General features: G+C 50.2%; 5 protein-coding genes across 5 annotated transcripts; 3 read left to right on the top strand and 2 right to left on the bottom strand.

Moving 5' to 3' along the window:
• The first annotated feature begins 1 nt into the window (after window position 1).
• Window positions 2–1,260, top strand: LOC6725591 (DNA replication complex GINS protein PSF3). The gene is made up of 3 exons (XM_002106564.4): window positions 2–206; window positions 268–662; window positions 722–1,260. Exons 1-3 carry the CDS (start codon window positions 104–106, stop codon window positions 860–862), a joined length of 639 nt encoding a protein of 212 aa, XP_002106600.1. The 5' UTR covers window positions 2–103; the 3' UTR covers window positions 863–1,260.
• On the bottom strand, window positions 894–17,112 carry LOC6725587 (ceramide synthase). Its single transcript, XM_002106560.4, has 4 exons — window positions 16,412–17,112; window positions 3,087–3,537; window positions 2,687–3,016; window positions 894–2,612 (listed from the first exon to the last, which is right to left on the bottom strand). The coding sequence occupies exons 1-4, from the start codon at window positions 16,801–16,803 to the stop codon at window positions 2,508–2,510; spliced, it is 1,278 nt and encodes a 425-aa protein (XP_002106596.1). The 5' UTR covers window positions 16,804–17,112; the 3' UTR covers window positions 894–2,507.
• LOC6725590 lies at window positions 3,581–8,575 on the top strand. Its single transcript, XM_002106563.4, has one exon. The coding sequence runs from the start codon at window positions 3,940–3,942 to the stop codon at window positions 8,485–8,487; it is 4,548 nt and encodes a 1,515-aa protein (XP_002106599.2). The 5' UTR covers window positions 3,581–3,939; the 3' UTR covers window positions 8,488–8,575.
• Window positions 8,581–9,801, bottom strand: LOC27207883. Its single transcript, XM_016183522.3, has one exon. The coding sequence runs from the start codon at window positions 9,709–9,711 to the stop codon at window positions 8,668–8,670; it is 1,044 nt and encodes a 347-aa protein (XP_016038783.1). The 5' UTR covers window positions 9,712–9,801; the 3' UTR covers window positions 8,581–8,667.
• On the top strand, window positions 9,874–13,446 carry LOC6725588. Its single transcript, XM_002106561.3, has one exon. It carries the CDS (start codon window positions 10,036–10,038, stop codon window positions 13,258–13,260), a length of 3,225 nt encoding a protein of 1,074 aa, XP_002106597.2. The 5' UTR covers window positions 9,874–10,035; the 3' UTR covers window positions 13,261–13,446.
• Window positions 17,113–17,270: the final 158 nt, after the last annotated feature.

The raw sequence follows: 17,270 nt of genomic DNA, 5'->3' as shown, positions 1-17,270 counted from the left end.
CCGGCAAAATGCATCTGATATCGATAGGCGATAGGCCGCGCACTTAAGAAATTGAATTCACCTAAAGTAAACACCAAACGGAATCATAAAGCTTGGACGCGCAATGAACGGAATGAACTATTTTCCGAACTACTACTCCATCGAGGACATATTCGTGACCCAGGAGAAGGTGGAATGCCGGGTGAACACCAAGCTGCAGCGGATGGGTAAGTGATTACGGACACGCACATCCTGGCCAGAAATCCGACAATATTGAATTGCTTGCAGGATTCCTGGACTCCGGCGCCGAATCGGATGACCTGGAGCCCGGCAAGACGGTCAATCTGCCACTGTGGTACATCAAGGAGCTGAAGGTAAACAATGCCTACTTCACCGTCGCCGTGCCGGATATATATCGCAATGTGCACAAGGCCGTCTGCGAGGCGGAGACCACGCACATCGAGCTGGGACGCCTGCACCCGTACTTCTACGAGTTCGGTCGCTATCTGACGCCCTACGATCGCAACCATGTCATCGGCCGCATCATCTTCGAAACGCTGCGCCAGAGGGTACGCCATCTCCTGGACATCTCAAAGAGCGACGGACAGGCAGCCAAAGCGGAGCATCGACTGGACAACATCGAGGCCAAGCTGCACGAGGCTGGAGTGCGCACCAACAGTCAGGTGGGTGGCTCTACTACCAGTCAAGTGGGCACGGAGTTATATTAACCACATAATTTCAGTACATCGAATGGCTGCAGATGACGGGCAACAAGATTCGCACCTCGGAGCTGGTCGAGGAGCACCAAAAGAAGCGGCGGCGTGCGGATCGCAGCGATGACGAGGGCGATGTTCTGCCCAACAGCAAGCGGGCCACCTTGTAGCAAGCAAGTAAACACGTCTAGACCACTGATGTGCTGTGGAACTGTAGCAACTTTATTTCGTCCATTCGTGCGGTGGCCATAGGGCAGCCTGACCTCTCAAAAATACACTTTTCATCTACTCTATGCACACGGCTAAATCCATTTGTACATGGGTTTCGCATACAACTACGCATAACTAAGCATCCAATCTGGGACCGGTCTTAAACAAAACACATAGGAGCTGCCGGTCTGCGTTCTTCATGGACTTGGCAATAAGCCAAAGCGATGTTGCGCCACATTATTACATATAAATAGTTAACTACATATATAATTATATTCTTGTAAGCTCAATTAAAATTTGATTTTGTGCTAGTTTCACATACAGTTCACAAATAAACATATACACCAATGTCAGCATACATAGGTAGTTCGTTTAAAAGCAACCAATATAGGACTTCGTTCTATGTCAGGGACCGTAATGCTTATAAGTCTGGATTGTGCTATCTGTTTATTTTGGAAGAGTTTTCAATGGTATAATGTAATGAACAAAGCAAGTTAGGCTATAGCGCAATAAAGTAGACCAATATACATGCATATATATTATACTCGTAGGTGGTAAATGTAACAAATGTGTTTTTTTCTTCTTTGATAACCTAATAAAGATTATCTAGTAAAACAAATCAATATCAATTGATTATTGTCTGAACATCAGAAGCTTCGCAAAATGAGCATATCGAAATATTTCAAACAGTGGTACAGCATTTTGAATTTAAAGAATAATATAATAGCTCTCGTGTAGCACAATTAAAAATCTGATTACTAATATTCTTGTGTTTTGTAAAATATCGTGATATGCAATTCAGAAAATATATATTCTGGTCGTACTGTACATCGTTTTCCACTTGACCATATTCTCTCTACATAGATGGCCGAAAAATGATCTACGGTCCCCGGGAATCTGGTATCTATATATATATATATATATCCTTTGATCACTATACAATCGGTGACTTGCGCCGCGCGACTTCACAATATTAATATATATATATATATATATAAATATATGTTTATGTATATCAATATATGCACATCGAACATTCCTAGCTGTGCATCTGGCCAATTTCTTTTGGCTTTCATATGCTACTCAGTTATCCTTCTTCCGCATTCGCATTTGCAATATATATTTCTAACAGGTTATGGTATCAACACAAGCATTCATTATTCCCCTCGACAATTTTTCGGGGCGATTAACAACATCGATTTCGTGGATATAGCGGAAATTGAATGCAACATTAATTCGTTTATGGTTAGGGGGCTTGCTTCAAAAAATAAGCAACATAGTTTATTCGTTTTATCTGCATTTGGTTTTAGTTTTGTTCTTAGTTCTTCATCTTTATCCTTATCGTTTTTTCTTTTTTTTTTTTTTTAGTAAATAATGTCTTTCTTTAACACTAAGGGTCTGTCCATGGTCTTCGGTTCATTTGTAAGCCGCCATCGTTTCCGCTGCCGTTTTCTTTCTCCGTCCGTCCTGGTTTTCTGTTTCCGGTTTTCAGTTTTCCGGTTAGTGGGTCGTTGTTGTTGTATAATTAAAAATGTATAAACAATAGCAAGATCTCCGCAATACGGATGCGGCTGGAACTCTGCCTCAAAATAAATACAATTTGCACTAATTTTTGCCATTTATGAGGGCGGTGGGGGTTGTTGTGGGCGTGGCCGCCGACTTTGCCGATAGAACTGCGTTGGGCGGCCGCCTCTTCTGCGGTAGAAAGACCTGAAAAAGAAAGAGACACACGCATGTGAGCAAGACACAACACAATGTAAAGGGATCTCAACGGGCACACACACCTTGAGAGCACCCAAAACCATCAGATAGAACCAGTAGAGCTGTGGCAAGAACAGTATAGCGATGCTGATGAGGCATCCTCGCGGCAGGCCGCACATGGCCGACCACAGGGACGCAGCCTCAATGGCCAGGCTGTAGCGCCACATCACGTATGGCCACATGCAGACGCGGCACACGAAGAAGGTGGCCAGCATGAGCAGCCCATTGGCGATGTACACACGCGAATCCTTGAGACGCATGGTGCTCAGGATGCTGCGCAACGAGACGAACGGCGTGGAGAACTCCATCATGAACATGTAGCTGTAGATGCAGTGCCCGCCACCGCGAATGTACTGCAATCGGAATATAACAATTATTAGCTATACATATCTTGTTGTTACATGTGCGCCAAGTTGTGCTTACCGTCACCACCAGCAATCCAAATGTTCCGATAAAGACATGGTGTATCATCATGACCGGGTGCGTGACCACGTACTTGAGGAAGTCCCATCTGCCGTCCTTGGGTATCTGGACGCAGGCTCCATCGTAGTCGCAGATCTCGTGCAGATTCGTTGGAGTGCTGCCGTTGTTGTTGCCGCTGGCCGACTTGCCGTTGATCTTGCCGTTGGCGTGGCCATTGCTGACCACCGCACCCTGACCCTTGGTAATGCGCAACAGGTGCAGCTTGTCGGCGATCTTCTGGGTATGCACCTTGTACATCGACCAAATGTCGTACATAAAGTAAGCGGTGCCGAACCAGCCGTACGCCTCCATCAAGAAGTGGGATGCATATACAAAGGATTTGGTGCACGTCGACTTGCAGACGATGAGTCCCACGAGGAAGGAGAATAAGGCCTGGATTGCCGATACGATTCTGGAAAAATGGGCGAGATTTCATTTTATATTCATTGGATGGGATTCAATGCGATGGGATAAGGACGCCTTTTCTCTAAATCTCATATTGCTTTAGCATTAATCATACAATTCCCCCCTTACATATATGTGTGTGTACGTAATAAATCTTATGCTCCGATTATGTGATAAAATAAAGAAATGATCTAGTATGACGCATTTTACCTTATCGTATCAAGACTGTAAGTCTTGGACTTAAATTCACATTTTGCGATTTCGTTCTTATGACTCAAAATTCAATTGAACCTTCGGATTTCGACAAAACTCATAAATTATCTGGAAAATCATCAAAATTTTAGGTAACCAACCAAAAGAAGTCATCACCGCCAACTGTCATCTTTGCCCGCATCCCAAGGCACCGAAAATGGAGGCATGTGATCCTGGACCGGAACGAGCCATGCGGCAATACCTAACCCAGCTGCTGGAGACCGGCACCTCCCGATCCACCGGCTGTCTGGACCGCTTCGTCAAGAAGGGCATGAGCAATTTTCCGCCGCCATCTGCACTTGAAGGCAAGGCGTCCCGTTGCTCGCTTTTCGAGCAGCTCTTGTCCGGCGGAAGCCGGAAATCGGAGCGTTTACTTGTTCCCGATCTGGCCACCGAGTGGTTCCGCAAGCAGAAGGTATTTCTGGACAAGCTTAGCCCCGAGGAGCTGGCCGCCCTAAGCGACGGATTGGCCAGTAAGGACAGCAAGAAGTCCGGACAGAAACAGTCGAGCAGCTCGACTCCTTGTCGCCAGCAACAACAAGCCAGCAAGTCCGGAGCACCTGCACCTGGTATAGTAGCTAGCCAAATAAAGGATGCAGAAGAGTGCGGAGGCAAGGTGGCAGCATGCATTCCCACCACGGAGGCTCGAGTTGGTAATGGCAACCCCTTTCTCATCGGCAATGCCCAAACGGAGGAAATGCAAAGTAAGAGTCCCAAGCGAAGGAGATTCCACTGGGAGAGGCATGGCCATCGTTGTCCATCGAGAAGAGGCAGCTGCTCCTGCCTGAAGCGACGGGAAGGTTCATCCTTGGACTGCCTCTTTCAGGCCGATGGACAGCCCATGACCAGCGATTGCTTGGATGCACTCCGGACGGAGCCGCTGTTGCCGTGCCTGCGACGCAAGTTCGACTTGCGCCAGGCGCCACAACGGCGTCTCGATCCGGCGCGCTTCCGTCGCATTTCGCCGGAGTTCTTTCGCATCCTGGCCAGCTATGAGGCGGCCATGACCGAGAGCTGTCCGCTCTACGGAATCTCGATGCATCACTGGGGCGACACTGAGGCATATTGTCCGTGTGGGGAGCGCCATCCGAATTTGAAGCATCGATTTCTGGGCGACGATACGGTGGCCACATCTGTGTTGCCTCCTGCGTGGTCACCATTTGAATCCCGGCAAACGGAGGACTTAAAGCAACCCGCCAAGAAGACGGCGGAGAAGAAAGGTTCAAAATCTTTTAAGGAGAAATCAGAGAAACTGAACAAGAACTACTGCAACAATGAAAGCTGCACCAATGATTCATGCTTGGTAACTAAGGAAACGCGAACGGAATTCAAGGACGAGTCAACCCTATTTGAGGATGAGCGACAGAAACGAAGGCGAACGAAGCGGTTGGACAAGCAGCAGAACAAAGCGGATGGTCAGGAGGTCAGGCAGGTGGACAGTGGGCGAACTTTCCAATCGTCGAGTTCCTCCGAGAATAGTAACTCTGAAAGATGGCAGGGCCGAAGAGGTGAGCAAAAGGACAGGAAGCAAGCGAATCCCGAACGGAGGAGGAGATTCCCCAACTGTTTTCGCCGGCAGTCGCAGTCATACCGAACTGCCTATGTTCCCACAAGTTTTTCTCCGCCTTCTTCCTATCCATCAGCTCTTCCAGTGCCTGCCAATCCATCCGCTTCTTCGCCCGCCTATACACCTACTACATCAACTGCATCTTCGCCAGAAATGCCGAGGAAATGCCAGTGCCGACACCAGCCCAGGGGCATCCTCAGTGGATTCACAGGGATCTGCAAGCGTTGCATTGAACCAGGACGCCATCTGCTCTACAATTTGAATGTGAATTACCAACAAAACCGGGAGCGGTACGGCCAAATGCGTCAGAACAAAAAACGGCAAAAGGAGGACCGTGGAACAAGTATGCCATTCCATTTAGCCTCACAGCCGGCACCCTGCAGTTGGAAAAAGTCGAAGGGGGATTGGAATGAAAGGTTCGAGGAGGTGACCAGCAGCACCACACTGAAACCCGAATCTTTTTCCGATAATGGTTTCCAGAACTGTCATCCGGACAGCGAAGGTATCCGTGAGCAGGCACATAGCGAACAATCCTTGCAATTTCGCACACCCGCCAGCGAACGAACCTTAGCGGGTTGGAATCAAGTCCAGCAGGAGCAGCCTCAATTGAAGGCGACACAATGCCATCCCGACTGCAAATGGGCACTGCCGCAGGAATCCTACCAACTTCCGCCCGTTAGTAATTGCACTTTCGCGCTGGCTGAAGCACAACAAGAGATGCTCCAAAGTTCCGAGGTGTCGAAGAAGTCGATCAGTAAGGTGGATAACTCCAAGTGTGGACATCGAACCAGGGCCTGCTATCTGGCCAATGATTTCCATCAGCTAATGAAGCGCGTGGCTAAGAAGAGACCCAAACCTAAACAGGGTCCAAATAGGTCCAGTAGGTCGAGTCCAGTATCCACAACTAAAGCATTAAACAGAACGAAAGATCAAGATGCAGCAGCTTCAGGCACTGGAGCATCATCGGAACAGTCCAAGGCCCAAGCCAAATCCCATTCGAAACCCATAATAACGCCGAAATCTAAACCGAGGATAATAGGTGCTTTGTTGCCAGATGAATTCAATGCCAAGAGATTAAACCTCACTAACTCGGCCACAGTGAAGCTACGTAATCTTGGAAAAGTCATGAAAAAGAAGCAGGATCATGATCCCGGCAGGGAAGCTCCTCCGGTCAAGGGCAGTAGTTCTCTTAGCCTGGGGAGGTCCCAGGTGGGAAACGCTGCTCCATCAGGGATTTGTCTAGATTCTCAGGAGCTACCAAGCACCAGCAAAGGGGAAAACCAAGCGCCATATTCCCCAAATCCCAGTTGCATGCAACAAAATGAGACGACTTCACCCAAAGGATCATCAAGAGGCACATCACCGAATAGACAACGAGAAGCGAAGCTCTCAAATTCAAGTCCATGCAAAAAGCAATGTCAGAGGAGGCAATCCTCCTGCAGTTCCTCCGAACGATCGCAACGAGAGCGTGTTTCAGATACTCCTAACATATCGGATGCATCTTCCTGGACACCAAAAAGTCGGGAGCCCGCCAAGAAGCGGGAACAAAGGCAGCGATTCCAATACAACTCTACGTATCCCTTCAACTCCGATGTCTACTCCAGTCAGTACTTCAGAGCTTGCTCGCGGCCGGAGTCCCACTCACAGTACCGAAGCTCACCTCTGAAATCGGCCATGAAGAAGGCGCCAATTCAGTATCAGGCATCGCTTCCCAGCACGGCACCATCGCATTTGGAGACGGGTCGCAGATACTACACGGACACGCAGCCGGGAAGTCAGGTGGATGGATCCCAGTGTAGCTGTCGCTCCCTGCGCTCGACCACCTCCATCCGGGCACTCAGCTCCAATACGGATAGTGTGCGATGTCCCTGTGCTCCTGCTCCCTCGGTGGCCAGTGTGGAGCAGTCACATGAGGTGGTCAATGCGGAAGAGGAAGAGCAGGAAGAGCATTGCTGTTGCTGCAGATATCACACTCATCAGCCAAGCCAGCCACTGGATGAACCATATTTACAGCCCAGATCCTCGCCACTTCCATGTGAGTGCCGACGTCATAAGGCCATGTTATTCAGTGATGCTATGAGGTGGGAGCCACAACAGCATCACCACGCTCGCACTTTACTACGCACTCAGCGTCCACGGCCACCGCCTCCGCCTCTGAAACACCAAAATTTGGCCATGTGTCCAGAGTATCCGCAGTACCACATCGAGAACCCACCAGTTCAGCAAACCACAGAATGGGTTCCAGAGTACCAAGCACCTTGTCACTATCCAAACGATGGTAACCATAGGTGGGAAGATCAGGTTGAAGGCTCGCCGTATTATACGCAGAACAACTACGTCATGCAGGATAGTCCACGGAATAACTCCTACTCCGGTCAGGCGACATACCAAGAAGGGCCGGGAGGGGATCGAGCTGGAGCCATAAGAGCCGCTGCTCAGGGCCTTAAAGGCGTGGTTAAAGCTCTGGGAGGAACTAGGCCAAGATCGGGACACAATCCGCACCTGGATTACTACCATCAAAGGGGCTACAGCCAAGAACAGAATCCTACATTGTCACCCAGGTCGTATCAAAACCAGATGAGGGAGATGCTCCACTCAAACGATGTCTGCCATCTACAAGCTCAGGGGGCGAAAAACCGCATCGATAACTTTCCACTTTACAGGGGACCATCCACATCGACGTACTACGAGAATTATCCGTTGAGGAATGAAACAACCACCAGATGTAATGCAAGGGGAAATACGGAAAGGGACAAATCGTCGTTCAGGATGGAAGGTGGGGGACGGCAAACCGCAGGAGCTTCTCCTTTAGCTAATGAACCGAAGAAAATGTCCAATCTCTCGCCACTTGCCATTTTTTTTGAGAGCTTAAGAGCAAAACGCGCGTCTTCTGAAATCCCGTCGAGAAATATGCAGCAAGAGGCACAGCAAACGCCGATCCATGACAATGATTCCGATACTATACAATCCTCCAGTGACGATGATGCGGACGCAGATGACAGCCTGGACTGGAGGCACGGTCAACTGCGCAGGCCCTCGGAAGATACCATGGTCATCCCGCCCACCTACACAGGTCTCCTCGAGGAGCAAGTGCTTGGGGAGTATCTGCCCAGTCCGCGGCGTAAGCGCAGGATATAACTGACATGGACATGGCATGTCCGGATGTGCAGGAATCTATGTATCAATAAACCGCTACTTTGTGATCAATAAACCATAGTAGAAAAAAAACCATTTGCATTACGGAATTTAGATGTAGATGAACCGAGATTAAATACAGATGGGGGAGATTCAAAAATCGATGTGGCTTCACTTCGTTCTCTATCGGTCGCCGCCCTGCATTCGCACTCCCACATTGGACACTTCCGGCTTGTGCCTCTTCGGTGAACCCGCGAGATTGCGCGAACCCCGGCGAGATCCCTTCTCCGAGTTATTAGTGCTGCTCCGATTGACCGGCATCCAGCTTTTCTTGTTGGAGGAGCGGCGCAACGAGGTGGCTGTACTGCGAACGATTGGAGTGATAGTCTCGACCCGTGAGCTAACATCCTCGGGCTCCGGAACGCGACGGGTGCAGTATATCTGCGCGGTAATGGTTCTGCGCGGCTTCTTCTGTGCCTCCGAATCCTTGCTCTTGGACTTCTCCTTGCGGCGGCGATGCTTTTTTATCACCGCATCCTTGTCCGTGGCGACCACTTTCTGGTACAGATTGCACAGCTCCAAGCACTGCCGCCCGCTGCGGAAGCGCTTTGCTCGACCGTCCTGCTCCAAGATGCCGCACACCAGCTCATCCAGCTTCACATACTGCAGTACCGACAACAGGCCATTGAGATCCACGGCACAGACGGCACGGGCATTCAGCGTGTACAGCATGGCCAGTAGCTGTGTCCGCTGATCCGGCACCAGCACTGGACCGAGAAAGATCAGGCGCAACAGCTTGTACGTGTTCTTTCGGTCCAGCGGATCGATGCGGTTACCACAGCGGTCGAACAGGCTGTCGTAGATCCTTAGGTCGTGCAACTCCGTGTACGGTGCCTTCACGTTCTCCATCACCGCCCAGTTGCGATCGCGCGGGAAGCGCGGCAGTGGCCTGCTCTCATGATAGGCCAGTAGGAAGAGGGTGGTCAGGATCTGGAATTTGCTGACCCGGAACAGGCAGCTGAACGCCTCCACGATGTGCTTGTTGCGCTGGCAGGTGCAGTGGCACTCCTGCTTCGACTCGTTATTGCAGCACAGCGTGCACTTCGTGGACGGACAGCAGTGGTAGACTGTCGACGGATGCAGTGGCTCCAGTGGCGCACGACAAGCGGGCGGCGGGCACATCGAAGGTCCGCAGACCGAGGGCCCACACATCGGTGCACAGCACATCTCCCACAATCTCGCCGAGAAACTACTAATTTGGATTTGCTGATGGGCTTATCGAAAGGATGATTTCCAGATTGAAAACAAAGCCATGGCTTTACCTTGACAATTCAAACATATATTTTTGTCCCATCATAGTAGCTATGGAACTCTACTGAATGTCATTCCTACTTATTCTCTTTACCAATCATTATGTTAAATTATTGCATAAAAATTCAACAAAATCGTTTTTAACCATTGAGAGAAAAAGTACAAAAAACTAAATTTCGAGATCAATTGAAATTCCCGTTCGACCAAGAGACCCACTACAAAACTTTCGGCGTAAGCGCAATGTCTACGGAAATGTCCAAATTCTTTGGCGGAGGCCGCCGTGTAAATCGAAACATGGCGCTCCAGACCAAAACAGGAACTGGTGTCGCCGCAAAAGGCGGCGAGGCAACAAGACGTGGTGCTGCATCGAAGCCACCAAGCCAAAGAAATCCAAAGCCAACAAAGGACGCAGTTGTACCAGGTGCAGCAGGAGCTTCAAGACTGGGAGGAGGAACGGGTGCATCACAAAAGCCAGTCAATTCGAATCCAAGACCATCGAATGGTGCTAGTGGACCATCAGCAGCTGGAGCTGTGCCCAAGAGACCAGCGAATCGAGCAACTACTGCAACCGCGGTGACAGCAGAAGCAGGCAAGACAGTGCCCAAAAGGGCAACTGGTGGTGGTGTTCCCGCTAGGGGGGTTATGCAAACCACTGCCACATCCACGTTGCGTCGAAGGGCAGCTCCCCCGCCTCCTGCAAGGATACCCATATCGCGTCGCCTGGACGAGGTTAAGTGGATCATGAAGCCATCGGATAACTTTGTGCCGTGCAGCGAGTCCTCCTCCGAGGGTTTCGAGGAACAGGCCAGCGGGTCGCAGGAGCGCAAGAAGGATCACGCTGGTGAGTTGGACGGGAGCAGTAGCAGTGGCCATCTGCACAGGTCGCAGCTACTGATGTCTTTGCCGGCTGAACGGATTGGGCGGACAAGGATCAAGGGTCGAACATCGCGCATATTCCGTGTGCCCAGTCAGCGGATCATGCACGCCGATCAGCTGATGCAGGCACAGCTGCGCCAGATGGATAACCGAAAAACGAGAGCCCAGTCCAGCAGTCGATCACATAGTAGGTCCCCCAACTGGTCAGCCAGTAGGTTACCAAGTCCATTGTCCCAACAATCATCCTTTAGGTCGCCAAGCATCTCGACCAGTTCAAACGAAATTGCGGAGGTGAAGGATGTGCTGCTGCGTGATGCCCGAACCGTAATACAGATACCCGCCACCGGGCTGGAATCCTGCTCTCCCAGTCCGGACGCTAGTCCCGCTCCCAGCCAGAGTCGCCTTCAGAGCCCAATCATGAGCAGCGCTTCCACCTGCTGTACCATGGAGAACGGTGTAAGGAGTAGTACGTCCACCTCAAGTCCAAACTCGAACACGACCAGCAGCAAGACCAGTGTGATAGAGTGCATCAATGGGATCAGGACGCCGAGTACCGAGCAACTGAAACCTGGAATTCAAGGCGCATTGGGTAGCACGGCCATTAAGCTGACCTCAACGGTGATGAGGCTCGTCGAGCCTGTCTCATCAAAAGTGGACGTCAAATCGCCGGAAATTCCCATGGAAAAGGATATGGAGATGGAGAAGAAAAAGCTGACCGTGCAGAAGGGAAACGCCAAAACTAGGCTGGCCATGAACGCACCCATGGTCCAATCGATATCCCCACCAAAGTTCAGTCCCATGGTTAAGGTACCAATACCAATCAGTCAGTCGGTAAATCATGTCGTCGATCGGCTAACCGCTCAACTGAAGGAAGCTGCCATGATGCACACATCCAAAGACAATCTACCGGAGGATCGTAATACGTACGAAGCATTCGGACCAAAGGATCCCTTCAGAAAGGCTTCCATTTATCTAATCATGGACCAGCCAAGAAATCAGTCAGGTGCTTCGACAAACGAACCTTCAAAGGATTCGTGGGTTATTCAACCGATTGAGCAACCAAACTCATCGACGATTAATATGCACAAGGATGAAGCGACGAATCGTTATTTGGACGAATCAATTGAACATCCTAGGCAATATATAAATCAGAAAGCGGCAAGTCAGCCGAGAAATGAATCAAAGATCCCAGCTGGGAATCATATGATAGGCTCTCCAAGGGAGTCAGCTGGAGTGCACCATTCATTGAATCAGTATGTGATGCCGCCAAAGGCTAGAAGGCTCCCAATGAGGAATCCATCGAAAAGCTCTTTGCTTCCGAGGTCCAGAGAGTCGAAGGCAAGAATATCGAAGAATCCGTACATTGAAGAAAGCAAAACTTTATCGAGGCTTCCAGCCCGGAGACCACCTCCCGTTTCGGTCAATAGACCCAGTCAGCCCTCCACATCCACTGGAATCCCAAAGGTGCTGCCTCCCCCAGAACCGCAAAAACCAGAAACTCCAATTGTTGGCAAGATCATAAGGAAGGAACAGCATAAGGTTCCTCGTACCATGGAAGACGGCATCGATATGAGCTACCAGTACTTCGTGTCTATTCCCCTCAAGCGTGGTAGGAAGCCACAGGTGGTTCGCTACCTTTACCGCCCAATGGTGCGCCAACTTAACGCTCCCACTTCGCCCAATCGACGCTCGAGGCGGGCAAGTAGGAAAGCAGCGGCGGCGGCAGCAGCTGCAGCGGCCAGCGATTATGAGCAGTTAAAGGCAGCGGAAGAGGGATCACCTAAGACAGATCCCGAGCTGAAAGCACTGGGCGGAGTGCCTGTGCCGCTGGAGGATCCACCGCAGGTTGAGGAGCCATCCCAGCAACCGGTAGTTAAGCAAAAGATTATGCTAGATCCCGAGGCAGTTCTAAATGGTCCGTACGAGGTGCCACCGCTCAAGCTGGATGCCCGCTACAAGTCGATGATGGAGCAGTTGGCCCAGATGCCGTATCCCGAGGACCGATCACCTCGTTCTCGTCGTCGACGCTCAAATCGCCAAGCGCGCGCTGCCGGTGGCGCTGACCAGGTGCCGACATCGGTGCAAGACTTGGGCGTTGGAGACGGTGACGCGCCTCAAAGTGATATGAACTCCCTGCAGCAGGTGTCCTCCATATGGAAATCTGGTTCGCGCTTGCCAAAACCAGTCAACTATCAACCAGAACCTAAACGTCTGTGCACGGCTACCGGTGCCCCCGTGTCATATCATTCTCCGGTGCAATTCACACACTCCGTGGCGGAATCGGATCACTTTATTCTGCCAGCTGAGCCGATGATTCAGACCATAACCTATGACGACATCGAGCAGACGGAGCAAAAGCTACTGGATGAGAAGCCGGATCAAAAGGAGGAGGAACGCAAGGAGGGAACAACCAAATCAGTGAGCTTTCATCCTGGCGAGGCAGAAGTAAGTGAGTTCCACTTGAGCAGCAGCTCCATCAGCATCAGCTTAACTTCGAGCAGCAACTGTGGCGTAACCAAGACCAAAGCCTCGCGCACCGCCAAGAAGAGGAAGTCCAAGTCCAAGGGAAGGGGCAAGTTGCGCAAGTGATAAGAGGTTCGAGCAATCAGGAGTGGACCAACAAGTATCCGGCCCTACTAAGCGATTTTCATTGATCTCCATAGCATACATAGATTTGAAAAATGATTCTTTTTTAAGCTTTACAAATTATACGTGATTTTGTAGGCTTTGAATAAACTACCATATAAATATAAATGGTAACATAATACCAGCTAATCTCCCTCCCTTCTACGCTTCCATATACACTCACATAAGGCTTCCACGCAATGGCAAAGACGATGACTTCACCAGGCGCACCTGCGAAAGGTCAAGGGTGGTGGAACAGGGTCAAGGTCCTGCTGTGGCTATTGCTCAATGCCAGGATGTTGGTCATTAGCGCAGAACTGGCGCCCCCAACTAATAGGAAGTGATTGCCCAACCCCCCAAGATAATGAAGCCGCTTGAAATAGACTCGAATTAGCTAAAGTGCTTCGAATATAATTGGTTAATGTTTTAATATAGCCAACTCCGCTTTAATGGTCACAATGAGAGAAATAAAGCAATGTAATACTCGGGATTTAGTCCATAACTTTTGACAGCATTTCTGCAACTAGATGATGACCCATTTGCCCACGCAATCAATTAGTCAAACGTGATTCCGCCGCCTAGTGCAAAGTGATCACTTAACCTTGGACGCACCCTGGAGCACCCTGGAGCACCAATAGCATTCTGGCACTGAATCGGTATCGGTATCAGAATCAGAATCGGAATCACAATCGGACTCGGCTTCAGGCCAACAGAACCGATGCAAAGTCCCCCACATCGAATGTGGGCATTAGTTCCAATTAGAAGCGCCGCCGGTTCTACCTAATGAATGGTCCCGAAGGTGTCAGTGCGCCCCGCTACCGGCTGCGCATTTTACTATATAGTCGTGGGCTATACTATACCCACTATATATATATATGCACATGCGAATCTATATGTATTCGCGTACAGGTGCTGTATAATATCTGGGTTGGGCCACGACGGGGCAATCGAGTCGAATCGAATCGAATGTGATTTAGATATCGGTTACTGAGTCGCCGTCAAAGCGCCACGAATGTCCACAATCCAAGCGAGCCAGCGGTAATGTAAATAAACAAATAGCCTCAACTATGTCCAATTAAGATTTATGACGAAAGTCAAGGGCTCGGGGAAAAGGCGAGTAGTGGCGATGGAAAATTTTTGAATAGTTCTACGTTGTTTGGTTGCTTTTGGATTGTCATACCCAGTTTTCCGCGATACCCACGAGCTTAACGAAAGCCTCCTAAGCATCTAACAACAAGCCGCTTATCAATGCTGGATGCACTCACTCACCCAAATCGATTCGTTTCCCCGATAGCAGAAGCCAGAGCAGACAGACCCGGATAGATAGATAGAGGGCGGGCAGATAGGCGGGGCCAATCACCAGAGCCCCGGCTGATTGCCTTATCGCCCAGCGTGGAGGTGAAGTGCGTCTGTTGGACTTACAACGATCGTGGTGAATCAATTAGCCCACCAGGAAATTGGGTCGTCTGGCAGGGTCTTTGATGATTAGATGCGTAACCCGGGTCATGCGGATACTAACACATTCCATGCATACAATTTGAATAGCACAACTAAGGCAGCAAGTTCTGTAGTTCAACTTAAATTGAGAAAGGGAAAAGCCTCGACAAATGGTAAAGAAGAGAGTCCAAGATCTAGTATAACGCTCATTGTGGAAGAAAGCATGTGATGAGCGCTTATCCAAGTCAACTGATAAAGCAGATTGAGCCAATTCCCGTCCAGAGATCGGGTTGTATAACACCTGTACAGCAATTGGGCACACATGGCGGCACCATATAGACCGGCACTCTCTGTTTCATCATGACAAATGTGCATGTTTGTAATCGCAGGTGGTGGATGGGGGGGAGATACGAAATGAGAAGAGAGTGAAACTCAATTTAAGCGCTTTGAACAATTCTACACACAGTTTAATTAACACTTTGGGCTGCGGGGGTAATAGTTAGGCAAGGGGCACTCCATAGTTGGGCAATTGCTAATAAATGGCCGTTTTGTACGCTTGCATCAGGCGAATTGAAAAGCTGTGAAATACATGCATTCAAGCAGGGCGAACAGATCACATTACTTGGGAAATGCCTTTGGCCAAATGAACAATTGAATTTTAGGATATATTTGTGTGCTGCGCGAAACTGGAGCATGCTTCACTGGCTGGTTAAATGCGTCGTCAAGTCGATGGATGCTTGTTCTCCACGCAATTATTCCGTTTCGAAACCGACTCGCCTTGAGCCAAAACCCGTTCTATCCCGCCGCCCACCGCCCACCGCCCACCGCCCACATCCCACGCCCGCCACGAGACCTTGACCCGCATGTCGCTGTGCTCGAGATGATGATATAAATCAGCGTCGGGCTAAGGAACGCCATTGCCGAATGTCGGGGACACCAGCCAGCGTCCAGCCGAGCTGTGTGTACATATACTATGCGCTCGATTCCATCTGTCTATGGGCAAGTGCCCTCCAAAATGCGTACTTAAAACTGGGCTAGGCACTCACTATAAACTCGCGCCCGCTAATATATTTCCCAAGATAAGACTGAAGGTAGGGAGGGAAACCACTTGGGTAGGGCTCCACTTCATAGAGTAACCTAATTAAGCTCCAACTTGTGGTAAATTCAGCTCCGCAGCATAATGTCACTGGGTGAGTCATCATGCACACCTTAAGGCGTTAGGCGGGAATATGATTGATGATGAGAATACCTGTTACTTGGGCCAACAATTACCCACGTAATCGGTGACAGCAGCCAGCTGTATCTTTAGCTATCTGAATTCCATCACAAAAGTCTAACTACGTCTATGTGCAAACATGAGTAACCTGAGCATTCAACTAAATCACTCCAGTTGCACTCATGGAAATGATTTGGCCAACAGGAGTGTCTATTATTATGAACTTATGTAAGTATTAGAAACGCATAAATAGATTGCATGAATCATGTGGTCGAGGAAAGGGCAGCTATTGGCTGCCACAGAGTTATTTGGATGGAAAGCGCCCACCCCACACCACCCCGCTTGGCTGCATAACGCAAGTGCAGTAAGTGCGTGTGTGGGTGGCAGTGCGGGAAAATCGATACTAATGTGCGTGCAAGACAGCCGCATCCGTGGATGGCGTGGGCGTCCACTCCTACTCACTTGTTGGTAATCTCCAGGACGTCGGACATCATCAGGCGGTACTTGCGACGAAAGCGCTGGCCATGCGTCGTCTCCAACAGGTATTTGTTGCAGAAGTCCGTTAGCGAGACAAAGTAGATGAATCCCAGCGAGGTGAGCACCAGGCCGCGCTGCAGCGAGATGCGGTCACTGCTGTTCGGTATCTGCCACAGGCTGCCGCAGGCCAGGCCCATCGAACCGATGGAGAAGGCCAGCGAGAAGTAGCAGCCGCGTCCCGTTGCCTTGCCCGGCGTGCTGCCCGCCTCCTTGGCGCCAGCATCCTGACTCAATGGCTGCTGCTGCTCCTCCGTACGGACGGCGGTGGTTCCTCCTCCTCCGCCGTTGCCATTCGCCGGCTGGCGGCGCTGCTGCATCCTGGCGCGTGTATACTCTGTCCAAAGCTCGCACTAAAACCTTCTGTTGGCGAAGGCGACGCAACCTGTTGCGGAAACCGGGAAACGGATTCCGGACTCCTGACGCTGCTGCTCCCGCTGACTGCGGGCTGCGGACTTCACTCGGCGGTTGTTTACAGGCGGCACTGCGTCTGGGACATGGCGATTGGGCGACTGGGCGATCGGGAGGAGCTGGAAGACTCGGCGGTGCGAGGGCTCATGGATTCGTGCGGATTCGTCGTCGCAACCTATCGGTGGCAATCGTTTTTCGATTGTGCGTGCCTATCGGCCGGTGTGGCCGCACACCAAGCGCACTTTAAATACCAAACTTGATTTTGGGAGAGCACCCCTGATGAAATGCAAGCTAATTCAAATTTGTAACAATTAGTCGTGCAAAATTGTGTGTTGAGCGCAGAGTAATCTTGGGCATAGAAACGGCGCTTATATAT

The sequence above is a fragment of the Drosophila simulans genome, chromosome X, assembly GCF_016746395.2.
Source record: "Drosophila simulans strain w501 chromosome X, Prin_Dsim_3.1, whole genome shotgun sequence".
In the NCBI taxonomy this organism is placed as follows: Eukaryota; Metazoa; Arthropoda; class Insecta; order Diptera; family Drosophilidae; genus Drosophila; species Drosophila simulans.
Note: the sequence above shows the minus strand (reverse complement) of the source record. Positions and strands in the feature narration are given on the sequence as shown.